General features: G+C 41.9%; 1 protein-coding gene across 6 annotated transcripts in view; it reads right to left on the minus strand.

Annotated features, from left to right (window-relative positions):
- Positions 1 to 22,371, minus strand: part of TRAK1 (trafficking kinesin protein 1) — a 125,884-nt gene that overhangs the window by 58,467 nt on the left and 45,046 nt on the right. Inside the window, exon 1 of one of the 6 annotated variants that reach the window (XM_077129704.1) lies at positions 7,015 to 7,569. The exons of 3 other annotated variants lie outside the window; for them this stretch is intronic. In XM_077129704.1, coding sequence (XP_076985819.1) covers positions 7,015 to 7,078 — 64 coding nt within the window. In that variant the 5' untranslated portion in view covers positions 7,079 to 7,569. Of the gene's footprint in view, positions 1 to 5,169; positions 6,392 to 7,014; positions 7,570 to 22,371 lie in introns of those variants that run through there. 2 more of the 6 variants (XM_077129701.1, XM_077129702.1) reach the window with 2 other exon arrangements.

Below are 22,371 nucleotides of genomic sequence, written 5' to 3' on the forward strand. Positions count from 1 at the left end.
GGAAAACCACTGCACCTTCTGCAATCTCGGTGCTTCGTCCATCTCCCAGCCACACCATGGCAGGTCTCCCAGTTTCTAAAAGCTACAGTAGGAGGCCTCTTTCACCTCTTCTGCCGATTCACCTCCCCCAAATAACCAAGAGTGAGAGGCTGTAACAAAAGAATTCTGTGCAGAATTTCAGCAACTACAGCTTACTCATCTTTGAATTCTTAGGGTGGACAGTCCTGCTTAGGTAGTTAAAAATGTCTTCTATATCGGATTTATAATGATTGCTAGTTCCATAAAAGCTTTCATAAGACCATGCACAAGTTACCTCTAAAGAGAAAACAAGAATAAAATAAAGATCTCACTAAAAAGCATTAAAACCTAGAGATCCATGCAGTCTCTGGTTAATTTTTTGGAATCTAAAAAGGATTGCTACATTTCATAATTTTGAAGATGTATTCTTTGCACAAAAGAAGATTTAGTAAATTCAATGGCAGGGGGTTTGAAATCACGTTTTGGAAAACTGGCTAAGCTTTAAATATGTTTATAAAAACATTCAAAATAATCTTTGTTTAATATAAAGAAACTTATCAAATTTGGCTTTCTAATTAAATTCAAACATACATCTGAATTTAGACATAGAGTGAGAATCGGTTAAAATGAAAATTGGTGATTCTGAACCCTTCAGAAAGGAGGGAGTGAGGGAGAATCTCTAACTTACCCATTATCCGTTCAGAAAGTATCTGACTATGATGTGAACGATACGTGCTAGGTGCTATTTTACATAAATGAAAACAAAAGCTGATTTCATACTGTAGAAAATATTTCCGCCAGTAGTTTTTTTAATCAATAACCAAATTGTTTATACTTATTTTACAACTCAAATCCAGGCTATCCTTAACAAATAAAGAACACAAGTACATATCTTATACAATAAACGCTGAAGACAAGGCATTTGTAAACACAGATCACCCTCGACCCCTTGTGTCATCCCATTTCTTGGGGTTCAGTCACTCATCAGGATATTTCCCTCTCTCTTTTTTTTTCCTTTTCTTCCATCCCTCCCTTGCTCCATGGGGATGGGAGGGAATTTGCAAAACTAATCCACATGACTCCAAAGAGCATCTTCCCTGATAGGGCAGTTTCGCCAAAAAAAAAAAAAAAAGGACGACAGAGCTTGGGAATCCTGTGCCCAAATGGGAGATGGAGAGATCTAGGATGGTCCTGCCCTCGAGAAGCTGCTCAGCCTCTGAAGATAGTCAACTAGCAAAGATGTGTGTGCTGTACCAGAGGCGTGGGCAAAACACTGAGGCTGAAAGCCGGAAGGCAGGGAGTGAGCTCCCCACATGCGTCTGGGAACACTGGATAGGAGGCCACAGAAGGAGGGTGCCCAACCCCTCCTGCAGGGCAGAAGACCTCCCTCCAGATCCACTTAACACACGCCCATAGCTGTCACCTTCCCAAAGCTAACCCTAGACTGTCCACTGGTGTCCACAAGCCACTGAGGCGATTTATGCTTAAATTCATATGGAATAAAATAAAACAAAATAGAAAACTCAGTTCCTCAGTCAGACTAGCCATATTTCAAGTGCTCTACAGTCACATGTGGCTAGTGGAGACCACACTGGACATTGCAGAAGAAAACATTTCCATCATCAAGAAAAGTCTGAATGGCACAGTTCTAAAGGGTACCCCTTGTTTCCAAGGCAGGGGTTGTGCTCCTTACTTGGCCTCCACCCCGCGTCACCCCTGCAGCCCCACCGCCACCCTTCTTCCTCGGACACCCTCAACCAGACAATATAAGCTGCTCACTTCTGCCCACAAGGCTCTCCTTCCTTGGCTCACCTGCAACATCTCCCCACCTCCATATGTTTAAATCCTCCCAATCTTTCACAGTCTGGATCAAATAAAGACCCCAACTCCTTCTGCCATAAGTCACTGTCCTCTTCCCTTCGTCATACCAGCTGTTCCATGCTCCTTTCTCAGTACTCCATGCTGGGCCCGTGATTCTTCCCCAAGGACCTCACTTTACCATTACAAATAATAATAATACAGCTCTCCAGGATTATTAATTAATTACATCCCCCTCTCTTTTAGTGTGGATACCCCTCCTCAACATGAAAAAGAAGAGGCAATGCCCAAAGATCCTTACAGACTGGGAGAAGGATTAAAGGAGAAGGAGGAGATAAAACAGAGAAAATGGGATTTAACAAATGAGTACGGCTGCTGAATCACTTCATTAATATTCCTTCTAGCCTCTAGTGTTTTAGAGCAGCTAGAAGGAAAAATCTGAGGTGAAGGAATGGTAGCCCATGACCAATCTGGGGATCTGTTCTGTAATTACTTGTCGAAGTGTGCTTTGAAAATTATTGCTATTTTCTTTCTTTGTTTTGTATATATGTTATACAATTTTAAAATGTTAAATTAAAAAAAAAAATACACCTAGGGCTTGCACTGAGACTCTATAAAGGTTTCATGCACTAACTGCTCTCCTGGAAGCAGATTTCCAGAGAGGTTCTAGGCCAGATAAATCCTGAAACCTGGACGTACTAGCCTCTTTAAGATTATCAACTAATTACATCTCCTTATCCTTTAGTGTCCACACCCCTCCTCAACATGAAAAAGTCAGACAGGCATTGTCCAAAAATCTCTATAGACTGGGAGAAGGATCAAAGGAGAAGGAGGAGTTATAACAGAGAAAATAGGATTTAACAAATGAGTATGACTCCTGAACCACTATATTGATTGTCTAGTCTCCAGTGTTTTGGAGCAGCTAGAAGGAAAACTCTTAAGTAATACAATGGTAACCCATAACAAACTCGGAAATTTGTTCTGTAACTACTTGTTGAAGGGTCCTTTGAAAATTATTGCTTTTTCTTTGTATATATATTAAATTTCACAACAAAAATTGTTTAAAATAATAATAACAATAAAAGAACCACAAAGCTCCAAAAACCTGGGCTCGGAGCTTGCTCTGGTTTTCTTGTCAACTCTCCCCTGTCTGAAGAAGGATATTATCTCTACTTCACTAAAGCTTATGATAAAACATTTTTCTGCAACACGATAAGACTACATCTGCATTTACTTCCTCTTTCTTCTTCCTTTTAAGTCACCTTAGCCAATCAGAGGAGTGCTGTCTGGAAAGGGAAAGTCAATCCCTACCTCCAACAGCATATCACAGGATAAAGAGAAGATGAGAAAACAGGGCTTGTTTATACTGTCACTGACAGAAGCAAAGTGCAAGAAAACTAGAAAATCATCTCAAAAATCTAGTAAAGGCTTTTCATTAATATTAAAACAAAATTAAAAAAAAAAAATTTTAACAAAACTGCATTTACAAACCGGCCACCCCTGTCTCTCCCATTTGTTACACAGCAACATTTTAGAGGTCACTGTAACTGAGTAAGAGCCCATGTGACTGCCCCGTGTGTACTGCCACAGATTTTCCTAGTGGGGTAAGACGTCATATGAACAACTTCTGCTCCAATCTACCTGAGCGTCCCCTTCTTCATTTATTAAACCAATATGAACTAGACCATTGCCTGTACCAACATTCAAATCCCTAACACTGTAAAAGGGAGAGGTGAGGATAGCTAGAGAACAAGACCCATTATAAAAGAAAATGCAGCAAGAAACAGGTTGTCAAAATATTGTACACTGTTCAAAATACCATTCGCCATTTTAAAAAGGAACTGTTAAAAAGAATTTAATAATCTGCCCTATGTTATAGCAAAACTAAATCTGAGAAAATAAAAATAAATACTAGCCTGGCTCTTCCTTTATTACACTCTTCATGGCAGTTCAAATGACCATTTTCCAAGCGGTGAGCCTGGGTTTACAGGGCCTCACAGGCATCCTAGGATGTGCCCAAACCAGAGAGAGGCTTTAAACACTTATTCCCAGCCAGTGCTCTTTCTGCCATCCTAGCTACCTCGAGAATAATTACCAAAACACACTCTGCTTCTTTAACTTAAGGACTTAAGGACATACACTTGAACCCAAGCCTTTTTGAAAGTCAAAAATGTCACACACTCTTTACAAGCACCCTTTTTTTTAAGTGACCCGTATTGCCAAGACGTGATCTAAGATTCCAAGATTGACCTAAAGAATTACTTTCTTGAGCCCTGTTTAGGGCTGGTCTCCATGCTCATTATCACCGAGTTTCCCAAACATACCTGGTAGAAACTATTCCCTGAGCATGTGGTCTGCGGTAAGTCTGAAACTGAGAACCCTAAGTAATTTTGAAATATCTGCCAGGTCTTAGACATTCTGCACCAGAAATGGGACTCACACAATAATCTATAATTTCTTATTATATCAAACCCATCCATACCCCATGCCCTTTAGCCTCTGGAGTATTTCCATTTTTTGTTAGGAGAAAGGACAGTGTATAAGACCACCACAACTAAAACTGCCAAGGGGGAGAGTTCTTCATTCAACAGTGCATGACTCAGTGTTCATTCTGCTCATCTTATCTTTAAGGCTCTTTCTGTTAAAGAAAAAAAAGCTATTGCTTAATTCCAATTTTTAAAGAGTTGTCCTGATTGTCCTGCCACCCAAATACATTATTTTCAGTACTAATACTGCAGTTTAAGTGTGAATCAGTAATTCTGGCATAAATGAAGATTTTGCATCTTTTTCAGAAACATTTTGCTCATCTTTTGTTATTGGTATGGAAAGTTCCCCAACAGTTTCCCTTATTAAAGATTCAAATACTAAATGATAAGAGAGACAAAGCAATGCTGTGTGCTTACTCCCAACTGTAACCTCACCAGGGAGGTGAGGATAGGAAAATGAAAGGGCTATTCCAAAAACTGATTCGCAGTTTACCAAGTTAAAGATGCATATAAACAGGGGTAAATTTCATTTCCAGACCAACCTGCATGAGACCAGGAAAAGAGACCAAGTATTTAGAAATGTGTAAATAAATGAAACTACAAAATTACCATAAACTTGTAATCCCCGTTGGATGGGTTTTCTAAACCCGATTTTTTCTGGGCTTCAGTTCCTTTTATTCTGTGTTTCTAAGTACCCTGAAAAGAACTATGAAACTACCAGCCTTCCCAAGAAACTCAATCTCAACAACCTCTCCCCTTTATCCAAAATAGGGATCAAGTGTTTTGATCAACACACATTGAGACAGTAATAATAATCAACATTATAACAAAAATCAACATTATTTACCCCTGGGCAGGTGAGCCCTCTGCTCTTCCATTTCCTGTTTCTCTCGGAGGAAGAAAGACATCAGGGTGCCCCAGGGCCAAGAGACTCTACCGAGGAACTGCGGGTAAGAAAATCCTTTGCAAAGACAGCCAGATAACAGCAAATCTCCTCTCACCCCTCAGACTGTCCATGGTGAGTGACTGGCTTTAATTCCCTGGACAAGGGTGTGAAGAGAGCCAGACTGTGTAGCAACTAGGTCAAGACGGTAAGGAAACCTTCCTCCCCCATGCCTTAGATGACATCCATCTGAGCCATGGGCCATACCCAACTGGTCCACAGGCTGTGGGACTAACAAAGGCTCCCTAGTCCAATGATATGTGGCAGATGTTTTTAATGACTTACTTTAAAAAGTTATGAAAGGTTCAGTGAGTCACAAATCACCAAGCAGGTTGTAAGAGGTCAATGATGGTTTCCAAAAAGAAGAATCCCTGAAATTGCTTCTTGGATTTGAGATGGGAACATGCTTCAAGAATGAATATATTAAAAATAAGAAAAAGAACAAAAGAACGTATGCATTCATTCTCCTCAAGACCCTGGGAGCTGCGAACCACCATCATCACACAAGATACTTAAAGACTTACACAGACCTGACATGACACTGTCTTAATACTGGGGGAGTAGGGGGTGTTGCACTCCCTGGGAAAGTTTCTCAGCACATTTAAATACAGCCCTTGCAAAAGCCTCTTGGGCCTCTCTCTGTCTGCGGATAAGAGGAGACGATTATGTGGTTCCCAGCTTACTAACTAGGCCAGCTCTCAGCCTGTTACATCATTCAGGTTAATCAAGTGTAGTCATGGTTAAAGCAATTTGGGACTCCAGATTCAATTAAAAAGCAGTTACCTTACCCATTAATAGTTCATGTGAAGCTAGGAACATACCACCACCAGGAAAAGACTCTCGAAGTATATATAATAAGTGTGCTTTTTTCTGTAAAGGCATGTGATTTGAGGACCATTTTAAAGAAGAAATCAAGATGACAGATGAACTGTGTACTGTGCAATTCTGATACTCAACACCCCCACTAGTCTGAGACGCCCACCCCAGCTACCTCTCTCAGAATGCACCTCAGTGCCTGAAACCTCCAGAGACCAGTCCAGTCACATAAACTTGGGCTCCACCCATCTCCTCTGGAATGTGCCACACCCTCCCTTCACAAACAGATACATTACTGCAAGGGTACATTCTTTCCTTGCCCCTCCCAGCATACCCCCTCACCATAATCTCTGTTGGATCCAATAAGCAAAATTCTTTTGAAGCACCTGCTAAGTGGACGGCTTCTTTTGGCCTCTCTCTTGCCTCCCGTATATCCCCCATGCCCAGCCCAGGAAAGGGCAGCTCCCTTCAGGTCTGCTGCTGACAGCCCAGGAGGCCACCCCTGAAGTAGTGAAGACACTACTCCAGTCTCTACTTTCCTAAACCCTGTCTCAGCACACAGGACCGATAAACCGTTTCCACCCACACATGCACACATCAACAACACATCACGTCTCGCACCAGAGAGAATCCAATCCAAAGGAATTATAATGCTTGCAAGTCCAGTACACCAAAAACCACTTTCCCCTTTGGGGGACATGACCGTACAAACCTCAAAAGAGCCTCCCACTGGAGAGAGCGCACACTGCCCACCTGCCACGTCCTCCACCACGCCTTGGAAATCAGCAGAACCACGCGTCTCTGCTGGCTGTGCCACGTCCAGTACCCCCTCCCTCACACCAGTCTCCCAGGGAAGGGTTCAGGAATCCTCCCCTTCTCTGAGAGACAATGCCCCTACACATCCCCGGTCTGCTCTGCAGGGGCGATAATTACCATCCGAGCATTCTTCATAATACCAGTCTAGTTCATAGTAATCCGCTTCGATAAATTTCTGCATAGTCAGTATTCTTGCAGAGGAAGGAATGGACTTCACAGCACTGTCGACGTCAAGTGAAACGCAGCCATGCCTCCCTGCCCTTCCAGAACACCGGGCAAAAGAGCATCCCGAAAAACACCAGATTGGAGCTGTGCATTCTTAATGACAATCTGGAGCCAAAACAGAAAAGGGGCAGCGAAGAGAAAAATTCTAAGGGGGTAGGAGGAGCAGAAAGGGAAGCAATTTGCAGAGCTATCAGAGCCCCTGGCAGCCCTGCTAATAAAGCGGCCTTGGACAGCAGCCCTGAATGGGAGTAGCCAGAATCATCCTATCCAGACGCCAGGAGGGTGACGTCAGGGACACACACCACCACCAGGCATCTCACTCCAGCCTCTTGCCTCCAGCTCGCTCATCTTTCAATCTAACAGTTGCCATAGAAACTGGCTGGCTCTGAAAAATGATGCAGAGATGGAGGAAATGTCTTTTGAGGATGCTGAGAGCAGGGGCTGAGAGATGCCATGCAGAAAAGAGGAGGGTGCAAGCAGGTGGGGGGGGCGGGGGCGGGGGCTGCTGGGTTCACCACTATCCTCCCCACTGAGTGTAAGGAAAAGCGTATTTGCTTCATTCTGAGCCACTCCCAAAAGCAGAGGCTCCATTTGAAAAACGCTACCTTTCAAAATATGCAAAGCCTCACATTTGGTTTTCTTTCCTCAATCTGATTTAAAACATTAAACTGCTTTTCTTAACATTTTTAGACCACACAAAAAGAAACGTAAATTACTTGGAAAGTGGAGATATTTCCATTTAGAACCAGTACGATTTTCTACTCATGCCTTTGCTCAAAGTTCTGGAAAAACAGCCTGCAACATACAAAAAGGTGAGAATGCTATTACAAAGCAGCTCATGCAATATGATATACTGTTTCATGGGCACTTACACATATAATCAAAACACAAAAACATGTTCCAGAAGGAAACAGCCTACCTTCTAGAAGGAAACGGTCTCTGGGGAAGGAATGAGGGAATCGGGCTTTGAAACTGCCCTGTAAATACACCTGTCATGTTTTATTTTTTTTTTTAAGAGAAAGTAAAAAAAAAAAAAAGAGGAATTAACATTTATTAGTTCTAGATGGTGGGTACATAAATGTTTGGTATGTCTGAAATATTTCATAATAAAAACGAGGTACTGGATAATTATATAGATTTTAGATTTTCTATAAGTGAAACTTCATCCCCTAAACCATGATTTCTCAACCTCAGCATCACTAGGATTCAGGACTGGATAATTCTTTGTGTAGGGGCTGTCCTGTGCATTGCAGGAAGTTTAGCAGTATCCCTGGCTTCTACCTACTGGATGCCAGCAGTTCCCGCCTAACACTTACTCAAGTTGTAACAATAAAAAATGTCTCCAGACATTGCCAGATGTACCCTGGGGGAGACAAAATCTTTTGGGCTGAGGACCACTGCTCTAAAGCAAACCTACTCACAGAACCTACTGGCCAGGAACAATAAGTATCTTGCATGGCCTTGGTTCAGTTTTCCTCTCAGTTTTCTACTCAAGACTGTATAATTTGCACATGAGAATAGTAAAAGGATTCCTGGGAGGGCATGCTTCTTTCCTTCCACAGTGACCAAAGACAGATAATTTACCTTTATTCTTTCAAAGGGCATATCACTGTACCTCAATTAATAAATAATAAACTCCTGGGCAGTGCTCCCTGGCCTTAATGTGCCCAAGAATCACCTGGAGCTCCGTTAAAATGCAGTTTCTGATTCATCAGGTCTGAGGGAAGGAAGACCTGAGATCTTGCATTTCTAGCAAGCTCTCATGTGATGTGTAAATCTCTGGAAACTGAGGAGCCAACAATGTTGTCTTGTGAGACCTCAGAAGCTGGCTTCCTACTGTCTCTGCTCCAGAAGCCTCTCCTTTCTCTGGAGTATGTCTCCTCGCTTTGGTGTCCTGCCTTAACCTCTTCTCCTGGGCCTGGCTTGCACACAGGTTCAGGGTGCTACAATGACATTCCCACGGGCCAGGTGGCTAACCACCCCACTTGCCCAGACTTTACACTGTGGGGGCAGGCCTCTCCTTCTCTGGTACCATCAAATGGCAGAGCTGGAAGAATACTCCCTAATCCCCGCCCTCTTGCCTCCTTAGGTCACAGAAGTAGAAAGGGAAGTTGAAGGCAGTGGCTCCAATGATAAGCTGGCAGGGAAACCATCTGTGGGGTAGAGGGACTGCTGACATGGGTGATGAACCTTGGCTCAGAAAATGGAGAAGATGAGGGAATGGCCCTGTCCCTGGCCATTGTCTGCTATATCCTGGAGGGTCTGGGTTCCTCTGGTCTCATGGTATATAATAAATATTTTGGCTGGCCTCTGTCTCTAGTTCCTGGGAGATACTCTCTGAGACACTGGAATTATCCCTGACAGTGTTTGCATTATTCTTGGGGCATCCTCCCCTCCAAACCACACCTGAGAGTTGATGCTACTGAGACTCAGGGTGGGGCCAGCCACACCTGTAGTTTTAGGGTTCTGTGGAGGCGGGTGGGGTTAGGGGCAGCCACAACAGAGAGATCAACCATGTGATTACAGGGTTGGGGTTTTGGGCCCCATCACCCAGGGAGGAGAGGGAGGCTGAGGATGGAGTTCAACTGTGGGTATTGGTTCAATCAATTATGCCCATGTAATGAGACTTTTTCAGTAAAATAAAACAGCTGCCTGTAATGGGCACGGTCAGGAGGCCATCAACCTATGGGATCTGCAGTAACTTTGGTTAGTTAGGGTCAGAATTGTATAGCACCTCCCTTCTTCCTCTAAGATATCCCCAGATTTTCCTAAAGAGGAAATTCAAGCCCATCTCTCCCCTGCTTTAATTTAATCCTGGCCCTTCCCTCTCCCTGACCCCATCTTGAATACAAATTATCTAGGACCTCTGACTACTTAAAGTCAGCAGACAATGACTTCAGTTCCTCCTAAACTGTCCTCATTATCTGAACACAACCCACTGGCCCCCTTTGCTCCTTTCTCATGTTCCTCTCTGGCATGATGATGCGGCTGGCAACAGCCCTACAGTAACCAAGCAAATCCTCGGTGCATTCCTCAGACAGATGTGTGGAGGTGGGCCTCCCAAGAGTTTTCAGGGTTTTGTTTAAAGTTCCTTAAGATATTTCTAAAAAAAGGACTGAAGGCTTCATAAATATGCAATTCAACAGTTAACAGTTGAGTCCTAAAAAATTAGAAAATTCAACAGGTTCAATTTAGGAAGGGGAGGATCCTATATGCATTTGCAAAATGAAGATTAAAAGGGAAAGGAAATGCAAATTTCTCAAAGAACATGAAAGTCAGATGAGGTTAAAAAGGTTTGGCACATGCATCTTACAGGGCAATGAATTTTAAAAGTAGTTTGTTTATACTTCATCACCATAAAAATAAAGAAAAATAATGGCTATATAGACAGATGAGCGGATAGACAGATGGACAAATGCCAAGTAATACAATTTAGTAGTTAAAAGGATGGGTTTTTGAACCCTTCACTCCCCATCTTGGTGGCCTTCTTAGATACATCAGTCTCCTTATCTACTAAACAAAGGTCATTACAATCACCTACTGCATACACTGGACAAGGTTTAAATTAATTAATGTATAGCTGAGAACTTAGCACAGTGCCTGGGAATCACTAATTCTTTCAAAACGGAAATAAACCAGCATGAGCAATTTTTTTAAAAGGCTATAGTTTTCTAGGCTTTATTTAGGAGAATGGTGTAGAAATGTCATTTATAAGCTTACCCCAGCATAATTAATTCCAAAGGCACTGGGTTCATGGCAATGAGCAGGAATGACAGGCCAAGGGTTGGGGAAGGTGGAAGAGGGAACATTTCTAAATAGTAACACATTGCTAAATACAACTTCCATCAAAAGTCTAAAGACTGCATATAACCAACTTACTTTTTAAAACACCAGGAAGGACAGAAAAGAAACAAAACAAAGCACCAAAGGAACAGCACCACTTGTGCATGGATTTTATGGGGTTCAAGCAGTTCTGAAGTAGACTTGTACACCTAAACTCCCATTTTGATAGGTTCAGAGGTAAACGTAAATTTTCCCAGAGATGGGTCCAAGATTGAAATTCAGGTGTCTCTGGCTTTAAATTCACGAGGAGCTCCCAGTCTCTTACTCTCACAACACCTCTGAGGGTTACAACCCCTTTTCTCACCCAGTACAGTCTAGAGGCAGTTGAAAAAGCAAGCTTCCCACCCCATTCTGTTAAAATGATCAGGAAAGTAAGAGGTAAATAATTAAACTGAAAATATCAATGTGACTTCATGATTGAGAAAGAAATACTATTTCCAGCTGTGTCCCAAAATTGGCCCAACAAGGAAGGATGCCACTTGACCCATCACCAGCATAACTGCAACCCTCTAGTGCTCAGAAATGGGTTAAAAGTTAACAGGGCTCCTTGGAGAGCAGCTGATGCCATATCTCGGGGAAAAGTCAAAGTGGGCCTGCAACAGGGTAAAGCAAATACCTCTCCAAAACGTCTGAGGTAGAACTAATAAGGCATAGGAGATAAAGGGGCTACCACAGGCCAAGCTGCATCAACCTGAACTTCAAAAAGAGCATACCATTAATAACAGCTAAAGGAAGCAAGTTGAGTCTCTAAATGCCACGAATTCACAGTAAATATGAAAAGGAAAAGGGCAATCAAGTGAACAAGGCAGTTGAGATATAAAGGAAAGGAGACTATAATATAATGTTATTTTTAATCCATTTTAAGAAGTAGAGGAGGGTGGGTGTGCATGACTCTTCTGTTCTGCCACTATATTATACAGTATTATATGAATAGTTCTCTAAGGGTGTCATGAACAAGCAAGCAGGATATGGAATGAGGAGGAAGCTAACAAGAATAGAAAGAACTCTCTGGTCACAAACTACACCCAGGTAGGAGGAGAAGCGAACTCGGTGTTGCAAGAAGACAGATTAGCCAGAAGGCTTCAGGAGAGAGCTGATGTGGATGCAGGACCCAATTCTTGGGAGGTAAAAGCCCCAGATGACCCTGCTAATTAAATTTTTTTTTAAAACTTTTTTATTGTATAGTAAAACATGTATACAAATAATAAAAAACTGATAGTTTTCAAAGCACTCTTCAACAAGCAGTTACAGGACAGATCCCAGAGTTTGTCATGGGCTACCATATGATACTCTCATATTTCTCCTTCTAGCTGCTCCAGAATATAGGAGGCTAGAGGGTTTAAATATTTTTTATCATCACAATCGACTTTTTTTCCTTTTTTTGTGAAAAATAACATATATACAAAAAAAGCTATAAATTTCAAGCACAGCACCACAATTAGCTGTAGAATATATTTCAGACTTTGACATGGGCTACAATTCCACAATTTAAGGTTTTTACTTCTAGCTGCTCTAAAATACCAGAGACTAAAAGAGATATCAATTTAATGATTCTGCATTCATATTCATTTCTTAAATCCTATCTTCTCTGTATAACTCCACCATCATCTTTGATCTTTTCATCCTTCTCTTTAGGGGTGTTTGGGCTATGTCATATTCATTTCTTAAATCCTATCTTCTCTGTATAACTCCACCATCATCTTTGATCTTTTCATCCTTCTCTTTAGGGGTGTTTGGGCTATGGCCATTCTAACTTTTTCATGATGGAAGGATCTGTCACTAATATGGGGTAGGAAGATGGCACTATCTGATGTTTTGGAGAGGCTGGGCTAGGACTTATCTGGGCCAGGGACCCGTTTAAAGGTTGTAGGTTTTTGTAAAGTTACTCTAGTACCTGGAATCCTTGTGGAATCTTATATATTGCCCTAGGTGTTCTTTAGGATTGGCTGGAATGGTCCTGCTTGGGGTTTCGCAGGTTATGATAGGTAGCAAGGTCTACCTGAAGCATGCGTAAGTAAGTAAGAGCAACCTCCAGAGTAGCCTCTCGACTCTATTTGAACTCTCTCTGCCACTGATACTTTATTAATTACACTTCTTTTTCCCCTTCTGATCAGGATGGAATTGTTGATAACACAGTGCCAGGTCTGGATTCATCCCTAAGAGTCATCTCCCTGCTAATTTAATTTTAATAGCAAGACGTGACTAAACCTCATATGTGTTTTCAAACATGCTAATATACCAGGTAATGTGTCCTTAGAATGGGACAATAGGTTATGTCACAGCAACCAAATGCAAAACAAACAAACAAACAAACAAACAAAAAAACCGGTTGTTTTAGGAAAAGATACCAGATAAGAAACTAGTGCCCTTCAGAGCCGGCAAATCAACTGATAATCACCTTGGAAGTAGTTACAGGACAGGTCCTGTAACTACTTGTTGAAGAGTGCTTTGAAAACTATCAGTTTTTTATTTATTTGTATACATGTTAAACTAAACAATAAAAAGCTTTAAGAAAATTAAATTAGCAGGATCATCTCGGGCTTTTATCTCCCAAGAACTGGGTCCTGCATGCACATCAGCTCTCGCCTAAAGCCTTCTAGCTAATCAGTCTTCTTGCAACACAGAGTTTGCTTCTCCTTCTACCTGGGTGTAGTTTGTGACCAGAGAGTTCTTTCTATTCTTGATAGCTTCCTCCTCATTCCATAATTCTGCTGGCTTATTCATGACCATACTTAGAGAATTATTCATATAATTTTTATAATATAGTGGCAGAACAGAACAGTCATCCCAATCTGGCAATAACCAGTAGTTTTTGCTACTCTGAAACAGTACTTTCTTTTATGTCTGTTCAAACAATTAAGACCATGGAAAAAAATTAAAAATAGGTTCAGAATTCACAAAGAAATGAATTAAACCCACAGTACCAATGCTAAGTATTAGAAGTTTTGCCATCACTACCGTAAGTCCTATTTGGTCTAATTGTAAGCATTCAAGAGAATCTAAATAGATTTAGTGTGACGTTAAGGAGAATCTAATTAAAACATGTTTGTAACCAATTCTGAACATTTAAAAGAATTAAATAAAACTCCTAAGTTTCTAATTATTAGTTGAGTGAGGACAAGAATATTTAAAAGTATGTAATACATTCAAAATCTGAATGAACACTAACAATTGAGAATTAAAGTACAAATAGCACAGTTATCAGAAAGCCCCAAGGTGTTATCACCTGCCATCTTCCTCCATGAGCCCCAGGTGATCAGGCACAGACCTGCGCGGTCCCTTGTGACGTCATCTGAACAAGTAGGTCAATTTTCCAGGTGCCCCCCGTGGTCCCCAGAACTCTCCTCCCTCCAGAAAGTTCAGCCGCCCATCTACCAGTGTCTGAGGACATTCAGGAAGTCAAAGATAGAAGCAAGATGACCCAAAGGGGCTCTGCAACCCTCTGTTCTTTAGGGGTTCAGTGGGATTAGTGTGAAATACATTCTTATAAACAGGCCTTCGCTTCACTTGCTACAAAAAATTAACTGAACAGGACGCTTCTGCAGAGTTTTCTTTCTGATCTTTATCTTTAAACACTTTGTCACTGCCAGTCAATCAGCACCAAAGCAGAAGGCAGGCTGACGAACAGCTTGCCATCAACTATCCCCCCCCCCAACCACTTTCACCTCATTTCAAACACAGGAGAACTAGGCATTCATCCCACCTGGTATGTGGGGGATAGGGTCGGGCCGGGGGGCTTTTAAAGCTTTTAAAGCTTGGCTTTTAAAGAATACATTCAAAAGCAGGGAGGTGGCAGGCAACAGAGCACTGCAGAGCCCAAATGCGTCCCAGCCTCGATGCAGGTCTCATGAAAATCAACCGTAGATCTGAGGAAGCATAGAAAGAAAGAGTCCATATGTGCTGTTGAATCAGTACACAGCTTGCACAGTTCTGAGTTTGCCTCCTGTCAGCCTGGGAGGGCTGCATGGGACCTCTCACTCCTGGGACCAGTGTGTCACTCAGCAGATGTTGCAGGACTCACAACACAAATAAACCAGAGGCTCAAGTGGTCCCTGATTCCACTCCTACTGTAACCTCGGCTGAACCTCAGTGGCCTGAGCCCATCCCCAAGGGAGGGGCGGATGGTCTGTGAGCTGAACCGTCATGTCAGTTTTCCACCTGAGTTCCTTCCAGCTTTGTCTTAGATATGCTGAATTAACATGAAAAGGAAAACAGTCAATCTGTACAGAATTGCTTGCCAAGGATTTTACTTTTTTCTCCTTCAAAAAAAAGACAGAGTTGGAGTTCGGTTTGATAAAGAAAGAACGAAGGCTGTGGGCTGGGCCATGTGGCAAGGGACCAGGTAAGTCCAGGGGCCACGTGGGTGGATCTGCCCACTTGGCTGAGTACCTGGCCACCCTGCTCACAGCCACTGCACACTCAGGCACCCTGGCATGAGGCTCCTTTTCATGGCCTTCCTGAGATATCAACCTCACAAGGTACCTTCGATTCTTCCCAGCACCTGGTGCCCAGGCCCACACCAGGGTGGTGGGCGCCATGACTGCATACAGCCAATCTGTGGGCAGTGAGTGTACAGCCAGGGCTTCTATCTCCCTCCTCTAATCCTGCAGACATTTGTGGGAGCTGGAAATGGGGAGACATGGGCCCAAGTGAGAGTCCACTCATGTGAGAAGCAAGAGATGGGAGAATGTACAGCACCAGGGATGGGTTTGCTCCTCACCTGTGAGCAAAATGGCCTCGGGTCTGAGGAATGGCAGAAGGCACTTGGGCACTGCCATGAGGGAAAGGCATGGCAAATACTTATATATGCATTACAACCTATACATTCTGGTATTATTTTTGTTAGCAAATAGCTATGAAAAGTTTTCTATCCATCACAAACTTCCACCCCACACCCATAATCTATCTGTTCCTTCCTCCATTCAAAGCCTCCCCTAGCACCCACAAGACCTAGCTGAGAACAGCCTCTTCTACAAAACACACACATGTAACCTAGGCTTTCTCTGAGGTCACTACCTTATAAAGCTGCTGACCCTCTAATAGAATCAGTACTCCATGTTACTTATCAATTTAATTTGAACAGGCTTCATGCATTTTTCAGTGCTTCTGTTTTTGTTTCACATGGGATTTCCCCCCCCAATTTTTAAATAAAATTTTTTACTGTAAAACAAAAAATCAGTTAAAAGGTCAACTTCCTTGTAGCTCCACACAGGTCAACAAATAAAACTTTGCCAGTCACCTCAAAATCCCTCCATGTACCCAACCCAATCACAGGTCCCTTCCCCTGAAAACTGTTTTTATAGTAACCACTTCCTGGAGATTCTTTATAGTTTTATTTCCTAAATGTGTGTATCCCTTCACTTAGGATTTTAACTAGGAGGAAGGATGGATATATATACACATATATCTTTGCATTTTCTCTTATTCATTTAAGAAACATTTATTAAGCACTTATTTAATACAAGCCCTGGGTTCAGTCCATTCAAACATGAAGCAGAAATGGCCTCTGCCCTTGTGGGATTTACTTGATGAATATGGAAGTTATTTTTAATAATTTGCAATGTTTTAGAATTTTAACTTGGCACCCATCTAAATCTTAATAAGAAAAGTCCTAGGTGATGTAAAACATGCTTAGACAGTTCAGTGAATATTCCTCTGGTGTCCTGCTGGAGAATTCTTTAGCATTTCCTCTAGAATTACCACTGGAAAGCAATTTCTTTTAATAGTACTTTCATTTGAAAAAGCAAACAACACTGCAATTTTTAAAAGCCAAAAATAAAGTTTACAAGTCCCTTAACTTCTGTTATATGATACAGAAAAACCGAAATGTACAAAGAAGGCAAATTAAGATATTGCTACTTAAAAACAAAAACACCTCACTATGCAACACCTTTGAGAGTGAACAGTGAAGAGTTCTCAAGGATACATTTCAGAGAGAATCACAGAATGTTTAATTCTGATTAATTTCCAGATAATAAAATGAGTCCCAAAGAGGTTAGAAGTGATTTGCCCAAGGTCACACATACAGCTGGTGGATGATAGAGACAGGGGCCTGTCATACAGAATTCCTGGGTTACCAGCCTATTTTATTCCCTAAGAACCAACCAGGAGAAAAGCTCCTTAAAGAGAAGTTACCCAAACCCCAAAGAGTCATCACCCAGCACACAATGATTATCTGTATCTCTCAATTCTAGTTAAACATCTACAGATAACATGCATTACTGTTCTCTCCCTTCATAAAAATTTTACGAAGTTGGTCCCTTGCTATTACTTGAATTAAAAAATACATATTTCTTGAAATGATTTGCCATACTCACACAAACTAAGAAAAAGGTAAGATACTTTCCCCTCAGGTGTCCTATAAGAAAATACTTATGATATGTCCATACTTCTTAAGGACCAAAATTAAGGTTTTCAGGCAAACTGCCTCAAAGTTCTGCATGGTCTGGTATCTGGAAGTAACAGGATTTGATTAAGGATGGTAAAAGGATTTGGGTTAACAAATTTGGTGACAAATTACTTTCTCTGATCAGAAAGCAATAAGAAAAGTTCTGGGTTGCATTTGAGGATATCATATAGTGAAACAGAATGGTCCCAGTTTGGTACAGGTGGGCTCAGACCGCACTTCTGTCCTTTCTGTGTGGCATTATTCTGAACCTCAGCTTCCTCGTTTTTCAAATGGGGAAAAGAAAAGTGTCTGCCTCTAAGCACTGTTGGGAGGCCTGGAAGTGCCTGGAATGCAATAAAGGGTCAATGGATGTTCTTTTCCTTCATCACTGACCACTGTCACGCACACATCATCAACTGAATCTAGAAATAAAACTCAAAAAGGGAATCCAGAATCTAAAGAGTGAGGCATCCAACAATACCCAACCTTCCACTAAACACTCCTAGGGGAGGAAAACAAAGAAATTTATAAAATCTTACCACCTCATGGATGGTAGCCTATTCATTCATTCATTCAGCATTTATTCTTTCATTTCTCCTATTAACTATATGACTCAAATAAATTAACCAAGAGTAAGTAGTTCTCATTGTCTTAATTTAAGGAAATATTTAACCCAAGAGATAAAAACAAGGTAGCTTAAACAGCTTTAAATCTAGTATGTGGGTCCTCACAAAGGTAAAGCACTTGGCACAACCTAGGCAAACAGTTAAGCACTCAATAAACGTGAATTACTATTACTGATTTATTATTACTATGTTAACAAATAATTATAAAGAGTGATAAGAGCTATAAAAGCAGAAAAAAGAAAAGTAAAAGTGGAGGGGATACCCTAAGTGGAGTAGTGCAGGAAGGCTTCTCTGAGGAAGGGGCACTGGTCTTGAGAACCAAAAATTAGAGAAAAGGGGGAGCCCCTCTCTATGTGGGACATGACTCCCAGGAGTGTGGACCTTCCTGGAAAAGTGAGACAGAAATCCTAGAATGAGCTGGGACTCAGCATCAAGGGCTTGAGAAAACCTTCTGGACCAAAAGGGGGAAGAGCGAAATGAAACAAGATAAAGTGTCAATGGCTGAGAGATTCCAAACAGAGTTGAGAGGTTATCCTGGAGGTTATTCTTACTCATTATATAGATATCACCTTTTTAGTCAAGGTTTAATGGAGAGGCTGGAGGGAACCACCTGAAAATGTAGAGCTGTGTCCAGTAGCCATATTTCTTGAAGATGATTGTATAATGATAAAGCTTTCACAATGTGACTGTTTGATTGTGAAAACCTTGTGTCTGATGCTCCTTTTATCTACCTTTTTGACAGACGAGTAAAATACACAGATTAAAAATAAATAATAGGGGAAACAAATGTTAAAATAAATTTAGTAGACTGAAATGCTAGTGATCAATGAAAGGGAGGGGTAAGGGGTATGGTATGTATGAATTTTTTTGTTTTCTTTTTATTTTGTTTTCTGAATTGATTCAAATGTTCTAAGAAATTAACATGATGATGAATATACAACTATGTGATGATACTGTGAATTATTGATTATATATGTAGAATGGAATGATTATATGGTAAGAATGTTTGCATTTGTTATGTTTAAAAAATTTTTTTAATTAATAAAAATTAATTTCGAAGCATACAAAAAAAAAAGAAAGAAAGAAAAAGGGGAGCAGGCACAGACTGAGCAACATCTGACTTGGTCATGCAAGTCTGGTGCATGGAAGAACCCAGCGTGGCCAGCACAGTGGTAAGGCAACGATGCAAGGAGGCTAGCCGGAAAGAGAGCTGAGAGCCAGGTATTGGGCTCCCTGAACACCCTGCGTTATATCCAAACAGCAATAGGAAGCAAAGGAGCAATATAGCCCAACTGACTTCCCAAAAAAGACCAGCCAGGCTAACAAATCAAAAGCAGACAGTAGAGAAGCAAGAGTGGAAACAGGGAGAGCAGTTAGGACACTGTGAGAGCAGGCCAGGGAAGAGGTGATGGTCCAGGAAAGAAACGACAATGGCTCTGTCAAAGGTGGTGGCCACAAGGTCAAAGAAGGGATCTGAATCTTACCTGGAGGAAAAAATACCAGGATAAGCTGATGGCCAGGATATGGAAATGGGGTAAGCATGCCACATTTATCAAGACAAATGAGTACAGAGAAAATAAATCTGCTTTTGGTGGTGGACATGGTAAATTAATGATTGGGTTATATGAGTCTGGAGCTGGGGGGCGGACTCAAGAGGTGAACATAAATTTGGGAGTCACCAGCGTACGGCTGGTATTTAAAGCTTTGAGAAGACAGTACACAGAGAGAAGCAGGTTGCAGAGCTTGAATAGCACATCACCATCACCTGGGGACTAGAATGACAAGCTTAAAGTTACTATTTCTGAGGGTGGGGCTTGGGGAGAGTATCTCTTTAAAAGCTCCAGGTGCATCAGCGTTAAGTGTCACTGATTCAGAAGCTCAGTGGAAGAGGAGAAAGATCTGATGAAAGAGGCTGAGAAGGACTGGCCAGAGAGATAGGAGGGAAACCTGGGAGTCATCTTTTCCAGGTGTCTTGGAAGCCAAGCAAGGGCAGTGTTCAGAAGGGAGCAGTCACTTGTGTCAACCCTGCTCAAGGGTCAATTAGGATGAGGAGAGAAATAAAGCTTCAGGTATACAGCGTGGATGGAGCAGGCAGAGTACAAACCACACTTTTGCCTGTTTTTAAGCTTCCATGCCAGATGCTCTGGTTCTCGTGCCTTACCCAGGGCAGATTCTCACTCCCCTGGAACAAGCAAGCTGTACTACACACATCACAATGGTCAAACACACCCTAAAACTGATCGCGTAAACACTTGTTATGCTTGTGGCTATGTGCATACAAGTGAATGGACAACGGAGGCAGTGAGGGTAGAATAACTACTGAGGGTTGCACTTTATGGGAACAGCTCTACAGTGGTGAAGGCTGGGGACACCCACACATAGTTTCTGTTCCTGTGCAAGCCAGCTGTGCAAGCTTACCAACCACTTTGCCCGAAGCCTTGGGTGCCCATTAATGGTCCTTAAAATTTTTTTAATTTAAATTTAATTTTTTAAAGCTTTAAAATCATAGGAAGAGCTCATTTAAAATGCAGGTTCCCAGACATACCCTTTACCCCCCGCCCCCACCCATTCACCCACACAAGCAAAGTGAGTAACTCAATACACGGTGCCAGCCCAAGGCCTTGAGAGCTCCCTGCACTGGTCCAGCCCAGTACAAAGTCCCTGGGCTGGGTAACAGAAGAGCATTAATAACTGGGGAGATGTTCCCATTTCCCTAGCCAGACAACCTCAGCTAGAACCCTAAAGGATTACAGGTGCATATCAGGTACTCAATAAATATTTGTTGGCTGGTTCATTAATTTTGTACAGTAAAAGCAAACAATGGAACAGTATCTTGAAGCTCTTATCTGTTTCATAACCTTCTCTTCTCCTCTGGAAAAAAAAAATTGTTCCAGGTAAACTTAGGGGTGGTATGGACAACATCATATACTCAACACATAAAATGGTTTCTTCTCTCAACCAATGTTCCTTAACCAAAAAGTTACATAGAGCGGTGGCCCCTGGAATGGAGGCAACAAAAGGATTTGCAGCCACGGAATCACGGACCCAGCACCTCCACGCCTGGCGCCTGCTGAACACTCCAAGACCAGAAAGGCCTGCGGCACACGACAGGCATCCCCACCCGAGGTCAGGGAAGTGTGACCTGCAGACAACAGGGTGGAGGCAAGGAACTGCAGGGTGGAAGGAAACCTCAGCTTAAAAACCTCAACAGGCTAAGTTTCACTTGGAAAGATGACCTTGAGCCATGAAAAAAATGAATTTTGATTGTGTTGGACACAAGTATTTTATAAACTGCTGACATATCCTGATTCAGAGCCTTTTTTATTTTGGTGTTCTACCATATTAGCTTTATTGTCAAACTATGACTTTTCCCCTTTTGGCTACTGTGAGAGAAAATGGTTTCAGATGCTGGAGCCAGACCAGGCAGCCTGGCTCTGAATTTTGGCTACCCTGTACCTTGCTGGCTGGATGATTTGGGGCAAGTTTCTTAAGTTCCCTGATCCTCAAACTCATCATCTGTTGAATGGGGTCAGCAAGAGTACTTAATTCACAAAGACTAAATGAGATCCATTTACAGTGCCAGGCATGCAGTAAATGCTAAGTGTTGACTATTCATTTTAATTTTCTGTGTTCTCAGACTCATAAGGAGTCAGAAATCTACTTGCCTGGGGAAATACAGAAACGTTCCTGAAAAATTCCTTCTACCACTTGGTAAAACTAAAGCAGAATCAGATGTCCAAAGCTTTCTCACCTCTGCTTTAGCAAGCACTAGGTAAGGGCCAGATTTAAAAGGCAAAGCACGGTTTCTTCCCTCAGAGAAATGACACTGGATTTTATACCATGTCCTGACACCCAAGCCGTGTCTGTGCTGAGCTGTGTAAAAGTGAGGCAGACGACCCTCTCATTCAGTGGTTCTTTTAGGGGACAGCACCAGATCCCCACTTCCATGCACAACAGTGCAGGAAAACAACGATATGAAACGATGAGTTATGTTCTTATCGCACACCTCACAACTGATTTAATACTGGTGAGTCATGGCCACTCCCAGGTTACACTTGTAAACAAAGGAAACCCCAACAGGACTTCATAAACAGGACTCCTGACCTGCTCATTTCACCACAACCCTCTTGCAGTCAGGCAGGGCCCACAGATGATTTTAAGGCATAAAATAAAACTAAGGGTATATTTCACAATAAAAAAAAAAGTTTAAGGCAGGGCACAGTGGCTCAGTAGGCAGAGTTTCTGCCTGCCATACCGGAGACCCGGGTTTGAATCCTGATGCCTGCCCATGTTTAAAAAAAAAAGGTTTAAATAAATCAAAAGATCACAAGAGAAACCAATTATATTATAATATAGTTATCAAAGCTTAAAAAGTCTATGCTACAATAAATG

Source organism: Tamandua tetradactyla, chromosome 15 (genome assembly GCF_023851605.1).
Source record: "Tamandua tetradactyla isolate mTamTet1 chromosome 15, mTamTet1.pri, whole genome shotgun sequence".
NCBI classification, from domain to species: domain Eukaryota; kingdom Metazoa; phylum Chordata; class Mammalia; order Pilosa; family Myrmecophagidae; genus Tamandua; species Tamandua tetradactyla.